The sequence below is a fragment of the Hipposideros armiger genome, unplaced genomic scaffold (assembly GCF_001890085.2).
Source record: "Hipposideros armiger isolate ML-2016 unplaced genomic scaffold, ASM189008v1 scaffold_101, whole genome shotgun sequence".
NCBI lineage: Eukaryota > Metazoa > Chordata > Mammalia > Chiroptera > Hipposideridae > Hipposideros > Hipposideros armiger.
In genome coordinates this window covers 2,160,480-2,175,303 of record NW_017731451.1, presented here as the reverse complement: position 1 = coordinate 2,175,303, position 14,824 = coordinate 2,160,480, and the positions used below count along the sequence as shown (strand labels likewise).

Here is a 14,824-nt window from a genome sequence, read left to right as displayed (position 1 = left end):
CCGCTCACGCTGGCTGCTGGCCACACACGGTAGCCCATGGCAATCCACTGCCACAGGGACTGCAGCCCACGCCGTCGCCGGCGACTCACGGCAGCCCAAGAGCTCAAACTTTTGAGTGAGCTCTTAACCAACTGAGCCACTCAGCTGGGCCAAAGCTAGAATTTTAGATTTGATTACATCTAAATTGCAGTGATTAAACTGAAATTTTTTACATATACCACGGCAAAATAAACTGCAGCTGCGGTTTTCAGACTGAATATTAGAAATATCCTAGTTTGTTTTCCTTCCAGAATGACAGCCCTCCCAAGATCACTTAATGCTAATGAGGGCTAGCGAAGTTCTTAACTCTTAAATCTACCATGGTCAAACAGCAGAAAGCTTGCATGTCTGGCTTCATTGGTTATTTTTGTGGTTGAACATTTATTATGCCACAGGACATGAAACTTGGGCCACTTCATACAACTGATTTGACACTGCTTTGGTAATCTTTTCAAGAGGTTGTCATGGAATTGGGGCTTCTACCTAAAATCTAATTGAACGTGAGCCCCTCCTTCCCCTTTTTTGCTTTATCCACATATGTATTAATGGATCTAAGAAATGTATTAACTCTTTGCATTAAAGCCAAATCTATATGTTATGAATTATTTAGTCCTTTAATGCATTCCTTTTATTGCTAAATATTTTTTAAAGGTGCAATATTTTAAACTTTTAAATTACAAAAATAGCATGTTTCTTACTATACCCTCATTTCTTCCCAGGGGTAATCACATTTTGTTGCACATGTACAAATTTTGTCTGTGTGTGTAATAAACAGAAACGAGATTCCAATTTATAATGCCCTGAAAATGTTTTTCACTCAATAATATATAATGGAATGACTTATTTTTTTTCTCTTGGTATTTTTTTATATTAAGAGTATGGACACTTGCTGAACAAATAAGCATTTCCTTGAGACATAACTTTTCATGACAATTTATACTTCAGAAACTTTTTTCATTATTACCTCTACCTTTGAGTGAAAAGATTACTCCTGACCTTGTAATGCCACAGGGCAGGCAGACATCCTGTAGGACAACACTTTCATATCCCAGCTCTAGCCAAACTACAGTTTTGTTCTTGCCAGTTTTTTAATCATAAAATGAGGGTTGGATTAAATAACCTTCCAGCTCTCAAGGTCAATGGCTCTGCCTGGTCACGCCTGGCTTACCTGGACATTTTTCACAGCCCTTCCAGGAGCCACACCTCCCAGATAAATAGGACCTTTGATTTTCCAGGCAGCTCCGGTAGGAGGAAGACTTTCTTCTAGGACTCGAAGACCATCAATTATCAGTCGGCCGCTGCTCTTTTCCCGAATAAATATCACCTGGATGGAGAGAAGGCCAATAGCACATCTCAAGTACATCCCAAGATCAGGGGAAAGGCTGTGCTGTCTCTCCCCTCAACTTTACTAGTGCCATAGTGTGAGACATCTGCAGAAGATCTTTAGGAAAAAATGGTTCTTTCTCTGAAGGTCGGGAGTTTATCTCTTCCTTTAAAGCTTAATTTAAAGTTACAGGCTTAATTTCTGAATACAGTGTATATTTAGCAGAATCTTGTATGAAGCTCTTCCCAGTTGGCCAACCCACATGCTATCTCCTAAATTTATTGTAATTTATATTAAGGCAGCTTACATTGCTTACTCTTTCCATTACATACAAACTGATTTCCTTCAATATTTAGTAATTCTTCCTGTTGTATCCTGTCTTCCTAACAGATATACTCTTCACTTTGTATCTTTCACAGTTTAGCTTACAAAAACACTCAGCAATCATTATTGAAAATTTAGAACATTATAGGCAGTAGGAAAAAAAAAACAGCCAAGTGAGAAATCTTTAGAAACCAAATTTTAGTTTATCTTGGTCATTGATTCTTTGGTTAAAAGAATTGCACTAAAAAAAAAAAAGTTTACCTGTCAAAAAAAACTATGCTCAGCCTATTGCTTTTAAAATAGTGTGCTTCAAGAGTTTAATAAGAAATTAGGAAGTTTTTGAAATAGAACTTAGCATATAGGAGGAGAATCTTAAAATAGATGTTTCTAGAGAAACCAATAGTGAGACATTAGTGTCAGTCCATTTGCCAATGGTGGATATTTGCAGATAATAATATTCTCTGCCTTCAACTTACATCATGCCACAATCCATCATTGTATTTCTCTTGGCTTCTAATCTTCAATTTCCTGTGGCCAACATTAAACATGAAAACCAAGCGGCCGTGGGCTAAGAAAAGTGTCATGAAGTCATTCTCTTCTTGATCTGAGACATAGAAAATCATCCCATGGGAGGAACGTGTTTTCAGACGAATGGAAAATTGAGATCTGGTAAATGGAAAGAAAAAGCTTACCATCCGTAAAATTAGACTGCAGGTGATCTCTGACTGCCCCAAAGCAATGCAAGGTAAGGAAGAATAAATAAGTAGCCATTCTATCTAATCCCAAGCATCATTACTTGGAATGATCTCTTAGTATTATTAATGAATATTGGGTAAACACTGCTAGTTCAAAAATGGAAGTCCTTCTCCAATTCCTTAAACTACAGGGATATATATTCCACATTTAAGGAAGTGTTTCAGCTAAGGATCATATTATGTCTTGCTTTGAAAATGTGGTTGCAATCAGTTTAGTAAAAATCTACATGTTAAGGAAGCTTATTCATGTGGACAGAATACTAGTGAGTAATTAATATGCATATGGAAATTAGCACAGAAACAATATAATTTGTGTACTGTCTAAAATACAAATTCAATTTTTTTCCCAGTAAAAATTAATCAATGAATACCACATGTTAAAAACAGCCACCAATGTGTGTGGAAATTAAAAATTTCTAGAAATTTAGCTCTAGGACATAGATAAGATACGTTTATTAGGCTAACTTCTAGTTTGATTGACTTTAAATTATTCCTGAAAAATACAAAATACTGATTTTGGCTACTAGGCAAATAGCAAATTAGAAGGCATTTGGGTTTCCTATTGAATGTATTGCCTGTATAAGTGCTTGAAAGAACTATATAAGACCTATATAAGAATATTTGGGTGCTAAAACTTTAGAAGAAATCTTCAATAATACTAAATAATCTGAAGATTTGTGAAATACTGGGAAGAGGTGAGCGGCTTTAGATATAGCTTGAGGACCAATAGAAATATAAGCTTATCTGCATTTTCAGTGTCTTTCCTTATTAACCTTCCAGCAGTTCAGAATCATTCCCATTTATAATTTGAAAGCAATTTGTATGGGGGAGGGAAGGTAATATCAGGGTTAGATGAGTCACTTGAAATTTGCCCCATCTTCCTTTCTTTGATTGTATTTTCTTTTTGATAAAACACAGCAAACTCTTAGGAGAATGCTGTCTTATGCACCTTATTTTGGGGGAGAATATTGCAGAAAATGTAATTGGAAGGTATGTATCATGTAGTATTCATTGTTTATTTTGATGATGAAAGAATGTGATTAAGGTGGCACAGAGAGGAAAGATCATAGGAAAAAGATGATATATGGCAAATAAGAGTGAAGCCCAGCATTGTGTTAAGTTCCTGGGAGGATAGTATGTTACTTTACTTTTCACCAAAATCTCCTTTTAAGTGTTCAAACTCTTGACGGCTGTTGGCTGTTCCTCCGTACTGAAAGGCATGCTCTATTGCTCTAGGGCTGTTGGAAAGGTGGCAATGAGAGTCTCTTGGAGCATTCCTCTCTAGAAATTTCAGGCCAACAGGATCCCATGAAGGTGCATCTTTACTTTTCTCTCCCTATAAGAATAGGAAATAAATCATATCAAGGGATAAAAGTGACATGCTAATAACAGAAATTCATTTGTTATTTGCTTATCAATAGGAAGGAACTTAGATGACTTGCTAGAGGATGGGGTTTTGCTTTTTAGGTGATAAGGAGACACACAAGTTTTAAAAGCAGACAGGGAATGCACTTATGTAAAATCTATAGTGATTCTGTATCTTATTAGAAAGCTGAGTTTCTAAAACTTTTTACCAGAAATGCTAAGAGGTTTCCTACAATATTGAAAAGTTTGTGTTAATAGTTCCAAGGGCTGTTGATTGTAACCTCAAGACTATGAATATTTGTTTAGGAAACTACATTTGAAAGACAGTTTCATACAGAAAACTGTATTCATTTAAATGGGTTAACATGTGTTTGCTTTAGAAAGATGATCTTCCTCAGTAGCCTATGATATTAACCTGCTGTCTATGACCAGTGCTCAAGTCCAGCTAAAAAATTCTCAGGATAAAACTTTTAGCATCAACATATGAAGGTGACAGTAAGATTTCATCAGAATTTCACAGCTTCTTCTGAAAAACCCTTCATAATATCCTCTAGCAAAATCCTTCACAAAAAGCAATGAAATGCTCTCTCTGACTGAATCACTTAAAAAAAAATCTTCCATATGAAATCAGGAAGGGATCCTGAAAAATCTAAGAGCAAACCTAAGATTTGATTATACATGAACAACATTATGTTACTAACATTGATAAAGAAATCCTGTATGAACTAAGGGAAGGTTTCACGGGGATTTTAAAAAGTGGTCCACATAAGCTGAAATACAATCGTCAGTGAAAACACCATCAGAAGCGAGAAGCTGGTGGGGATGTTTCTCTCTGGTAAAGGTTCAGAAGCCAGCCTTGAAGGAAATCAGTTCTCCCCCCTGAAAAGATATTAGTTCAACCTCACTAATATCCAAGTTCATGCAAATGAAAACCACAATGAGAAGCCATATTGGTCCCTTAAATTGGCTAAATTATAAAAATTTGACCATATTTAGTGTTAGCAATTGTGAGCAACAGTAGGTTCTTTCAAATGCTGTTTGTGAGCGTGTAAGTTCGCATTGCCTCAGTATTGAAGATGCTCATTCCTTTAATCCAAGCGATTCCACATTTAGGAGTCGATCCTCCAGAAACACTCACAGGGCTTTCTAGAGCTAGTAGCAGCTCATATTTACTGAATGTTTACTTTATGCCAGGAACTGTGCTAAAAGCCGTTCATGCAGTAACTCATTTAATCCTTATAACAATTCTATGAAGCAGGTAGCCAAATTTTTATTGAACACCTATTACGTGCATTGTTCTAGGCTCTTAGAATACACCAGTGAACAAAACAAAGGAGCTTTCATTCTATCAGAGGAGACAGGCAATAAATAGTAAACATAGTAAATTAAGTATATAGTAAATTAAAAAGTGATAAGTGCTATGGAAAAAAGAACAATCAGAGAAAGGCAAAGGAGATCAGTAGTGCTGTGGAAAGCAGGGGGCAAGCTGTGGTACAAAATGAGGGGCTCAACCATGTCTTGTTTAGCAAATGAGAGGTGGGCAATCCTAGAAGGAGGAGGAGCTGTCTGTGCAGCTATCTGGGGGGAGAGTGGTCCCGGCAGAAGGAAAGCTGAAGTAAGCACCTTATGGCCAGAGTGCATATGGCCCATCCTAGGAATAGCCAAGAGATCAGTGAGGGGAGAAGAGTGAGTGAGGGTGAGGAGTCTGGACAATATAAGGCTTCTTATGACACTGTAAGGATTTGAGCTTTTATTCTGAGCGCAGAGGGGGGCCACTCTGAGCAGAGAAGTGACATGATATGACTTATAAGGATCTGGCTGTTGTGTTGTGGAAAGACTGTTGGGGAACCAGGTAGAAGCAGGGAGGCTTGTTGGGAGGCTATCCTAGCAATTCAGGATGGGAGATGGTGGTAGCTGGGATCAGGGTGGGAACATTGGCACCTGAGCACATTGTTAAAATTGGAGCAGGAAGGGGTGGGAGGTGGGAGTGGGGGAGTGTAGACTAGACAGAAAGAATGAGAAAGAATAGCAGTCAGATAATGTAATTTAAGAACTCAAGATTTTGATGATGGAGCAGCTCTAGCTGATGCCACAAATCAACTGTATACATGTGAGTGGTTGAAGTAAAGGTCAAGGAAAGAGGGGAAAACAAGGGCATGATCAGGAACTTTAATAATTTCCATAATTATGTCAAAAGCCTGAGGTCATTACACAAAAGCAAATGATACTAGAGAATAATAGTACTAATAATATGATATATACAAATTGTTAAGTATGAAGCAATTTTAACTGTTGTATTGAAAAGTAGTTGGAAGTATAAGTAAAATCTGATTCAAACTGTTTCTTTTCTTTTTTTTTGGAATTTTTATAACAGTTTATTTGAGTCAAACTGATGACATATACTGGGGAGCAAGATCTCAAATGCTCCTCAAACTGTTTCTTTAGACACAAGAATAAATGCAACAAAGCTGGTAAACTGGAATATCTGATCCTACAAGAATCCCATCCTTCATATGTACACAGTTGTAAATTAGAGTAAATTCTACAAAGCATCAGTGTCTAGAGTTGTGTGCGTGGAATACAGGACAATTAGGAGGTTGGCACAGCATTGTATTTTACCTTTCTGTTCTGATTTGTTTTAGGCTTTGAGGAATTTTTTCGTTTTTTGTGAAGGAGGTACAATGGTGAAGACTCAATGGGACACTCATAGAGAGAAGTGTGGACCTTTTCAGAATACCGCTGAAAGTCTTCCACCTCCACATCTCTATCCAACCTGTTTGTAACAAAGAGGAGAAAAAAAATGCCTTAAAATATTGTTCAGAATTACATGATGAAAATTATGGGTCAAAGTACTCTGGCAATTAAAATTTTGTGTGTGGGCATGATGGGTCTTTACCATCAACCACTGTCTTAATCTGAATCCTTTACATGATCGTTTAACTGATTAATCAGTAACTTGGTGCCTGGTACCAGCACATTCTGACAGATGAACGTCTTTCCCTGGACACACTCTGGATGCCTGGGACTGCCTCTGTGTTACTTAATCTGTATTAAGTCTCTCCTTTGCTCGTTCTTGTACTCAGGGAGCCCTCATTGTCTTTGTTAAGGACCTCAATTAATAGCTTTGTTTAAAGTCATTCATTAAATTAAGAGCACTTTCTTAAACTTTTAACAAAGGTTTGGTTATGTTGTTCTGTAGTATGTCATTAATAAGAAGTACAGAAATAATTGCATCTAATATTTTTAGCTTGCTGTATGCCAGGTGCTTTATGTACGTTATCTCATGTAATCCTCACAATAAATCCTGCCTACCAGGCAGGCACTGCTATTATCTGCATTTCACAGGTGAAGAATAAAGGCTTACTTAGCCAAGGTCAGACAGAAATTAAAGGGCAAAAACTTACACACAAACCCAAGTACGTCAGTTGCTTAAGCACATGAAAGTTTTTAATTACTACCCTTAATGCCGCTGTTAAATTTATAGTTCTCAGTTTTAATAATGTATTTTTTTATTGACTTGATCTTCTTTATCAATCATGAAGATTTATAAAAAATGAAAATATTATACCTGGTAAAGTAGGCATTACTTATACAGCCGGTGAAATTAGCATACTGGGGACTGATGGGTGAGCCACCAAAGTAAAACTTCTTTTCGTCTGCTTGTGTCTGTCCTGGTTTTTCTTTGGTAGGGTTCTTACTCCCGAGCCTGCTTTTATCTACGATCAGTTCATATCTGCAAAGGAAAAAGCTTCTTTACACACCAGCCAACATTTTACCTTGAGTTCCATCCTAGGTTGCAGGTTTTCTCATGGAATTGAAACGGGACATCTGGTTAATGAAAAGACATTGAGTTGCCAAACTCTTTATTAGGCCTAGGATAAAATGATAGAATATTTTTATATATAGAAAAGACCCTCCAAATAATGATTGGAATTTAAACCCATGAAAGCAAGAAGTTAAGATGACTGGTAATCAGCATTTTGTGTGTGTGTGTGTAAAAAATAACATACCTCATGATGATCATTGAATCACATTTGTGGGAGATCATTTTCATTGTAAGGTACATTGAATGGCTTTGATCCTGATTGGAAATGGAGTCTAGAAAAGGCCTATTAATGTTTTTGTTTTGTTTTGTTTTGTTTTTTAATGGGAGGGCTCCATAGAGGTAGACATAGGAATAGCAGCAGTCTACAATGAAGGTTCATTTCACATCCCAGAAAGCTTTCTTATTATGGAAAAGAAATTCAGTATTACATATGTTAAAGATAGAGATTGCAGTGTTCTCAACTGCTTAATTTAAAATCTAAATAAACCAATATTTGCTGAGCTCCTTCTATGTACAAAACACTGTACTCCATTGAATGAGTACTATATGTAGGCACTTCCCTCGAGGAGATTATAACCTATAGTTTTACTGGGGGGGAGCGGAGGAGGGGAGACTTTATATTCCTGTTAAGTAATTTTATAGTGACTTATTTTGCATGTCTTAAAAATTAATAGCAATTTTTTAAAAAGAAGGAAAGTAATTCTTTCCACCATTTTTTTAAACACTAGAAAAATAATAGGATAGCTTATTATTCATAGTGGTCATTGGACAGAATCATGCCCTACAAATAAAGCCATCAATGGAAAGAATATATACAAGCAGCTGTACCTTGTGGGTGAGACGGAGGTGATGACGAAGTGGGACAGCCCATCGTTGTACCGTTTATCTGCCGACTGCACCTTGATTCCCTTTACATTCATGATCACAGTGCCATTATCCAACGAAATGGAGAACACGTCTGACTGAAATGCAAGCACACGTTTTTAAGTAGGAAGTCCAGGTATCCAAAAGATGGACACATTTTCAACATTTACTTAATGATATTACTGAAAGGAACATCCAGTGTTCAGGAAGTTTGCTTGTAAGAAAAATTTCTATGAATAACAACAAAAACAAAATACTTGATTGCTTGTATTGCTGTTGTCTATATAATTGGACAAATATCATTGGAAAAGGAATCTCTATTTAGAACTGAAAATTTCAGGTGATTTTGTCATGTTGAGAGTTGTCCTAGTGTCAGTTACTTTCTCCTCTATCATGCTTACTTTTAATCCCTTTTGAAAGGAATATGTGAATCTCTTTGGGGATGTGGCTAGATGACTAGGCAAAAGTTAATTTGCTAGTCTGGTGTTGTAAATGTTTCATTTTTCATCCATACAGGCAGAAGAGAAACAAAAAAATGCAGAAGTTAACATCTTTTTCTGAATTTGCTTATTGTTTGTCTCAAAACATTGGCAAAATGATAATCTTGCTTTTCTTCTCTTATATGGGCACCAAACTCTATAATTAGTCTAGCACATAACTACTCTTTGTGGTCCAAAAGTGTTATTTAATTCATCATGGTAATCTGAGGCAGGCTAGGTGACAGAGGTCCTACAAAGTGCTTTGGGTACATTCTCACAGATGCTACTGATTTAAATTAAATTCAATATAAATGTGACAGATACAAGATAATAAGTATGAAAAGTGAAAGCTGCTTTCATAAATTATGTTATAATACGACCCGGTCCATCAGTGTGTGTGTGTGTGTGTGTTTGTGTGTGTGTGTGTGTGTGTATATATATATATATATATATATATATATAGGTGATGATCTTTTCAGAGATAAATCAGTTGAGTTTTAGGGTCTCCAAACCTCTATAGATTTTATTTTATTCTTGAAATAATATATCTTTATAACCTGAGCTCATGTGTTCAGCAAATGGAAGAACAGTGAAGTATGTTCTTTTTTACTATTTTATAAATGAGCTCACATAAATATTTGTTCTTGATATACACACCGTGGTTCTTAACATTTTTTTGTGCCATTGACTCTTGGCAGTTTGGTGACACATATAGATTCCTTCATAAAATAATGTTTTAATATGCATAAAACAAAATGTGTAGGAACACAAAGGAAACCAGTTACATTGAAATATAGCTTCAAAATATTAAAATAATAAATCTGTGATGTAGTATATGTACTTCTTAAGGCATTACATAATAAAATATAGTAGCAGATCTACTAACTACTGTAATTTAGAAGTAGCAATGAGCAAAAATGATATTTTGAAACATCTGTGACAACTGTAATGTGAAATGAAAAATATTTGTAATTTCTGTTAAGGACAAAGTTACAGGTACTACTAATATTACTGAGATTTGTTGCTGACATTCATAATTGAAAATGCTAAATTTTATGGAAAATAAAGATGTAATTTTTTCCCCACCCAAGTCAACAGAACTTCTTCATGAATTCTTTCATGAATCCCTGAGGGGTAGGTCTATGAATCCCAGGTTAAGAACCCCGATGTACAATATATGCAAGTTTTTATAAAGTGTCTGAAATAAGACAGTGTGTGTTTGTACATGAAAGTCAAAATTAATCTGAATCAAAAATCACTTTTAATGTGCTTAAAAGGATTTTTAATAGACAAAACAATTATCACAAGGAAGTTTCCTCAGGGAAAAACAAATACTTACCCCTGAAGCATAATAAAATAATAATCCATTTGGTTGAAACGTCTGGAAATTAAAACCTCCTTCAAAGCCATCAAAGAAAGATATTTTATGAGTTGAAGCAATGAAACTCTGTCCATTGAAATATGCTCTGCGAGATATCTGTGTGCCAAAAAAAGTGAATTTACTGTTTTTTGATAATTATCAAATGCTTAAATGGAAATTTCTCATATACCACAGGCCTTATCTGCTAGTTTCTATATGAATAGTTTCTTTTAAAACTTCTGGTTTACACTAGAATTCAGGCATGTTAGCCTTCCTTCTGTATGCCTTTAACAGTTGGGGTTTTAGCTTTTCCACTTCCTCCACCCTGAGTGAATAATAATATTGTACTTACACAGCCTCTCTGGGCCTGGAAGCCCCAGCTGTGGAAAACTAACGCGACTGGATGAGTCACTTTCTAGCTTAATGAGTTTTCTTTCTGCTGGTGGCAGAAAGGAGCCCAAGGTATACCTAGGATTACAGAGATGCTGAAAAGAGTTTTTTGTAGTTTTTGACAGTGATAAGTTTTGTGTCTATTTATTAAAAAGCTTTTGATTGACTGCTGCTTACTAGAGAGTCTTCCGGGCATCCATAGCCAATTCCCAGGGTTTCTGTCTGCTCTAATAAATTGAAATCTTTCTTCTGGAACTGGAAGCCCTTCATGCATCCTCTGAAGTTGACATCTAGAGGAAGGTGTGCTCTTAGGGTCCTGGAAAAGAAAATTAGTCTTCACTGATATAGCCATGATGATGATGTTACCTTGTATATGTAGGCTATGCAATTTACTTTTATTTATAATCACTTATAAGTGACATATCTAAAAGTAAAAAATGGTCAACTCTTGGCAATTTCACATGGTTTAAGCTACAAAATTAAACTAAGAAATATTAAATTTTTTCTTATGTTACAACTGGTAAGTTAGGATTTGAGCCCAGTCATCAGTCTTCCACTGATCTACTTGGGTCATAAACTTATCATTTTGGCTTTATTTGCAACACACTATAATCAACTAAGGCTAGAGTGAATGTAGGGCCTTTGGATCAATAGGAAAGTAAGAAATCCTTTATCTTTAGGATCAGGGATGGCATTTTGCTCAGTACTGTAATTCTGGTACCTATTATCATGCCCAGTATATAGGAGGTGCCCAAGAACATGTTATTGGATGTTGAATGAATATGAAGTTAGTTTTGATCAAATTACAGTGGCTTCAATGTATTTTAGATGACAAAAGCCTGATGACTACTAGCCAAACTAGGGGTAACACAGTTCCCTATATTCTGTTCTGAGAAAATCACATCCGGAGGGCCATGCTGATTGACAGACTAGGGTGCATATAATGGCAACCATAGTGGTTAAGTGTCCAGTGTGGCATAGTTGAAGGAACTGAAGAGGCTATTTAGTTTCCAAAGGAAGCTTGGGGAACCTTTTAAATGTATGAGGCAGCATTGTAACATGGAAGGGGTGTTGGCACTAGTTGTAATTTAATATAAGGAAAAGCTTTATAAAAATTGAAGTACTTAATTTATATATTATAAATTTATATGTAAATTTATATATGTATACATAAATTTTTAAGTACTTCAATTTTTTAAGTACTTCAAATTTATAATAAATAAATAAATAAATAAATATTGCTTTCAGGGGTAATCATAGATACATAACTGCATTTATTGTAGGTATGAGGGCTAATGGAGAAGGGGATTCTATAATTGGATGAGAGGTTGAACTCTATCAGCAATTCTCAACCCTGGTTGCACAGTAGAATTGCCTGATTGGGGAGGCGGGTTTTTTTTTTTTTTAATATTATGTTATGGCCTTATCCCAGAGCATTGAGAATTTCTGGAGAGTGGTCATGGGCAATAGTGTTTATAAAAACTCTCTAGGTTATTCTAATGAGAATAAGGATTTAGAGCCACTGGACTGGAATATCCTAAAGTTGTCTCTCAGTCTTAAAGGTCTCTTATGCTATGAATTGATTGTAATATGAAACAGTCAAATTTTTTAATATATTAGAATAATGTTAGTTATTCATAATTCACAACCCCTTGGATAAGCTTAAACATTTTCCCCTCAGATGCTATTTAAGAACTCAAACTAAGTTTAAATTAAGACTAAAACAAAAGTAAAGGGACATAATTAAAGAAACTTGTAGATCACATCTAGTAGATGCTAATTGAAGGAGGTCCTGAGGACTGGCTGCAGATGGCCCAAAGGTACATGAATGTGTGTGTGTGTGTGTGTGTGTGTGTGTGTGTGTGTGTGTCTAGTAGGAGTAGCAAGGGTGGGGACAAGGGGGTGTTTAAACCTTTTACTAGACTTCTCATGGATGCTGAATACTTAGCCCAGTATATTGTTAGGAAAAACAGCCACTTAACAAATATACTTACCTGGATTGTAAGATTTCTGGGGGAGCCCCTCCAACATATATGTCCGTAAAAGGTATTTTCATCTTTTCATTGTCCATGCTTTTGACATGTCGTCTGTCAACTACCAAAATCATTTTCTTATCATTGTGGTAAATTATTGAGATCTGGGAGAAATAATATGAAGTAAGACTTGATCACTGTTTAATGATCAACTTTTTGTAGACTACTCTGTATTTTAATTACTGTGGTTAAAACAGCTGGCCTTCCATGTTCTTGTGCTTTTTCACAAAATGGGGAATAGACTTTTCTTTTCTTCTTCATAGACATGAAAACTTACTTATATAAGCAGAAGTTCACATTTCCTGGAGGATTTCCATGTGGAGAAGAAGCTAGCCTAAGAAAAATTTTGTCAGGAGTCCAGTTGCTTTCTTTGGTCCCTTTGAGGGGATTCAGGAAAGAACTATAAACAGGTACTTTCTAGAGATTAGACTGCAGGTGTTATTTTTTGGTGACATAGTGAAAAGCTTTAATAAATCTGTGAAAATGCTATTCAGAGAAATATTACAATAATCCTTTATTGTAAACCATCCTTATGAAGGCTATGGACTTTCAACTGAACTGAGAATTATAGCCTTTTACTCTCTGCATTTCAGTTCAACTTCAAAGATATGCCTTTTATACATTTTATTAAATTGCAGATTTAAAGCAGTTAGTTGTTAATGAAAATAGATAAAAGTATATTATCAATATACTTCACAACTGTTTCAAGACTAAACAGCATTCTTTGTGGGTTCTCTTTATAAGGAATCTGTGTTAGTATTTTCCAAGTTCTGAATAAAGAGTTTAAAAAGAAATAATTTGCTTATATCTACTCTTTTTACATTTAGTGGGCCTCAAAAGATAAGTAAACAAATGGCTGTGCATCTACACTATGGCATTTTCAACAAATGTCTAGAAGGATTCTATAGCAGTGCCACTGTAATCAAGACATTGAGCATAACAGGAGCCTTTTGGGCAAAGAAGCAGCTAAAATGAATATTTCAGTGACTCTGTTTTAGAAAGATCAGTATGACAAAAATATCCATTCTCTCAAAACAAATGTTATCCCGGAGTTAAGAAGATGAGGGCCCTTCAGTCAATCTTAAGATGTGAAGTTTCAGTTTCAGCTCCCACCTGTCTAGTTGGGACATCTGATTAAATCAACAGATATAAGTATAAACAAAACAAAACAAACAAATTGCAGTGATTTGTACCTCATGGTATTTTGCATCATTAATTTGAGCTTTCTTCAACGTGTCTTCGAGGTGCACAGGGCCATTGCTAAATCCAAAGTCATAGAACACATGGAGGTAACCGTTGCGCATTTCCAGGCTGAAAAACATACTCTGTGGAGAGAAAGAAGTTATAAGATGTGAGCATTTGCTATTATGAAAGTGCAGATTTAACTGAATTTGAGAAATAAATTGCATTCTTTATTATTGAAATATTGTTTGAAGACTAATGAAGTCTTGTGAAATTTTTTTTCTGCTGCAAGTATTTTAAAAATTGTTTATATATTTTCAGTTACAGCTGACATTCAATATTATTTTATATTAGTTTCAAATGTACATCATAATGATTAGATATTTATATAATTTATGCAGTGAATCCCCGATTAGTGTAGTACCCACTTGGCACTATACATAGTTGTTGCAACGTTATTCACTATATTCTCTGTGCTGTACTTTACATCCCCCTGACTATTTTGCAACTAATCCTTTCACCTTTTTTATTCAGCTCCACAACCCTACTTCCCTCTGGCAACCATCAGTTTGTTCTCTGTATCTATGAGTCTGTTTTTGTTTTGTTTGTTTTGTTCTTTAGGTTCCATATATAAGCAAGGTCATGTTGTATTTTCCTTTCTGTCTGACTTATTTCACTAAGCATAACACCCTCTAGGCCTATCCGTGTTGTAGTAAATGGTAAGATTTCATTTTTTTTATGGCTTAGGAATATTCCATTACTTATTATGAAATAAAAATCACAACTACATCAGCAGTTATGTCTCATATTAGTACACTAAGGTGTTAATATTTACATGCTATTTAAAGCAACTATCTTCTATTGTTTTTACGTCCTTTATAAA

General features: G+C 35.4%; 1 protein-coding gene across 4 annotated transcripts in view; it reads right to left on the bottom strand.

The window, feature by feature from the left end:
• Positions 1-14,824, bottom strand: part of LAMA4 (laminin subunit alpha 4) — a 138,141-nt gene that overhangs the window by 9,329 nt on the left and 113,988 nt on the right. For all 4 annotated transcript variants that reach the window (XM_019646366.1, XM_019646365.1, XM_019646364.1 and 1 more), the window contains exons 25-34: positions 13,953-14,084; positions 12,721-12,863; positions 10,904-11,042; positions 10,316-10,453; positions 8,462-8,595; positions 7,376-7,540; positions 6,427-6,580; positions 3,591-3,778; positions 2,164-2,353; positions 1,208-1,363 (exon numbers count right to left, since the gene is read on the bottom strand). In XM_019646366.1, the coding sequence (XP_019501911.1) occupies positions 1,208-1,363; positions 2,164-2,353; positions 3,591-3,778; positions 6,427-6,580; positions 7,376-7,540; positions 8,462-8,595; positions 10,316-10,453; positions 10,904-11,042; positions 12,721-12,863; positions 13,953-14,084 (1,539 nt within the window). The remainder of the gene's footprint in view (positions 1-1,207; positions 1,364-2,163; positions 2,354-3,590; positions 3,779-6,426; positions 6,581-7,375; positions 7,541-8,461; positions 8,596-10,315; positions 10,454-10,903; positions 11,043-12,720; positions 12,864-13,952; positions 14,085-14,824) is intronic.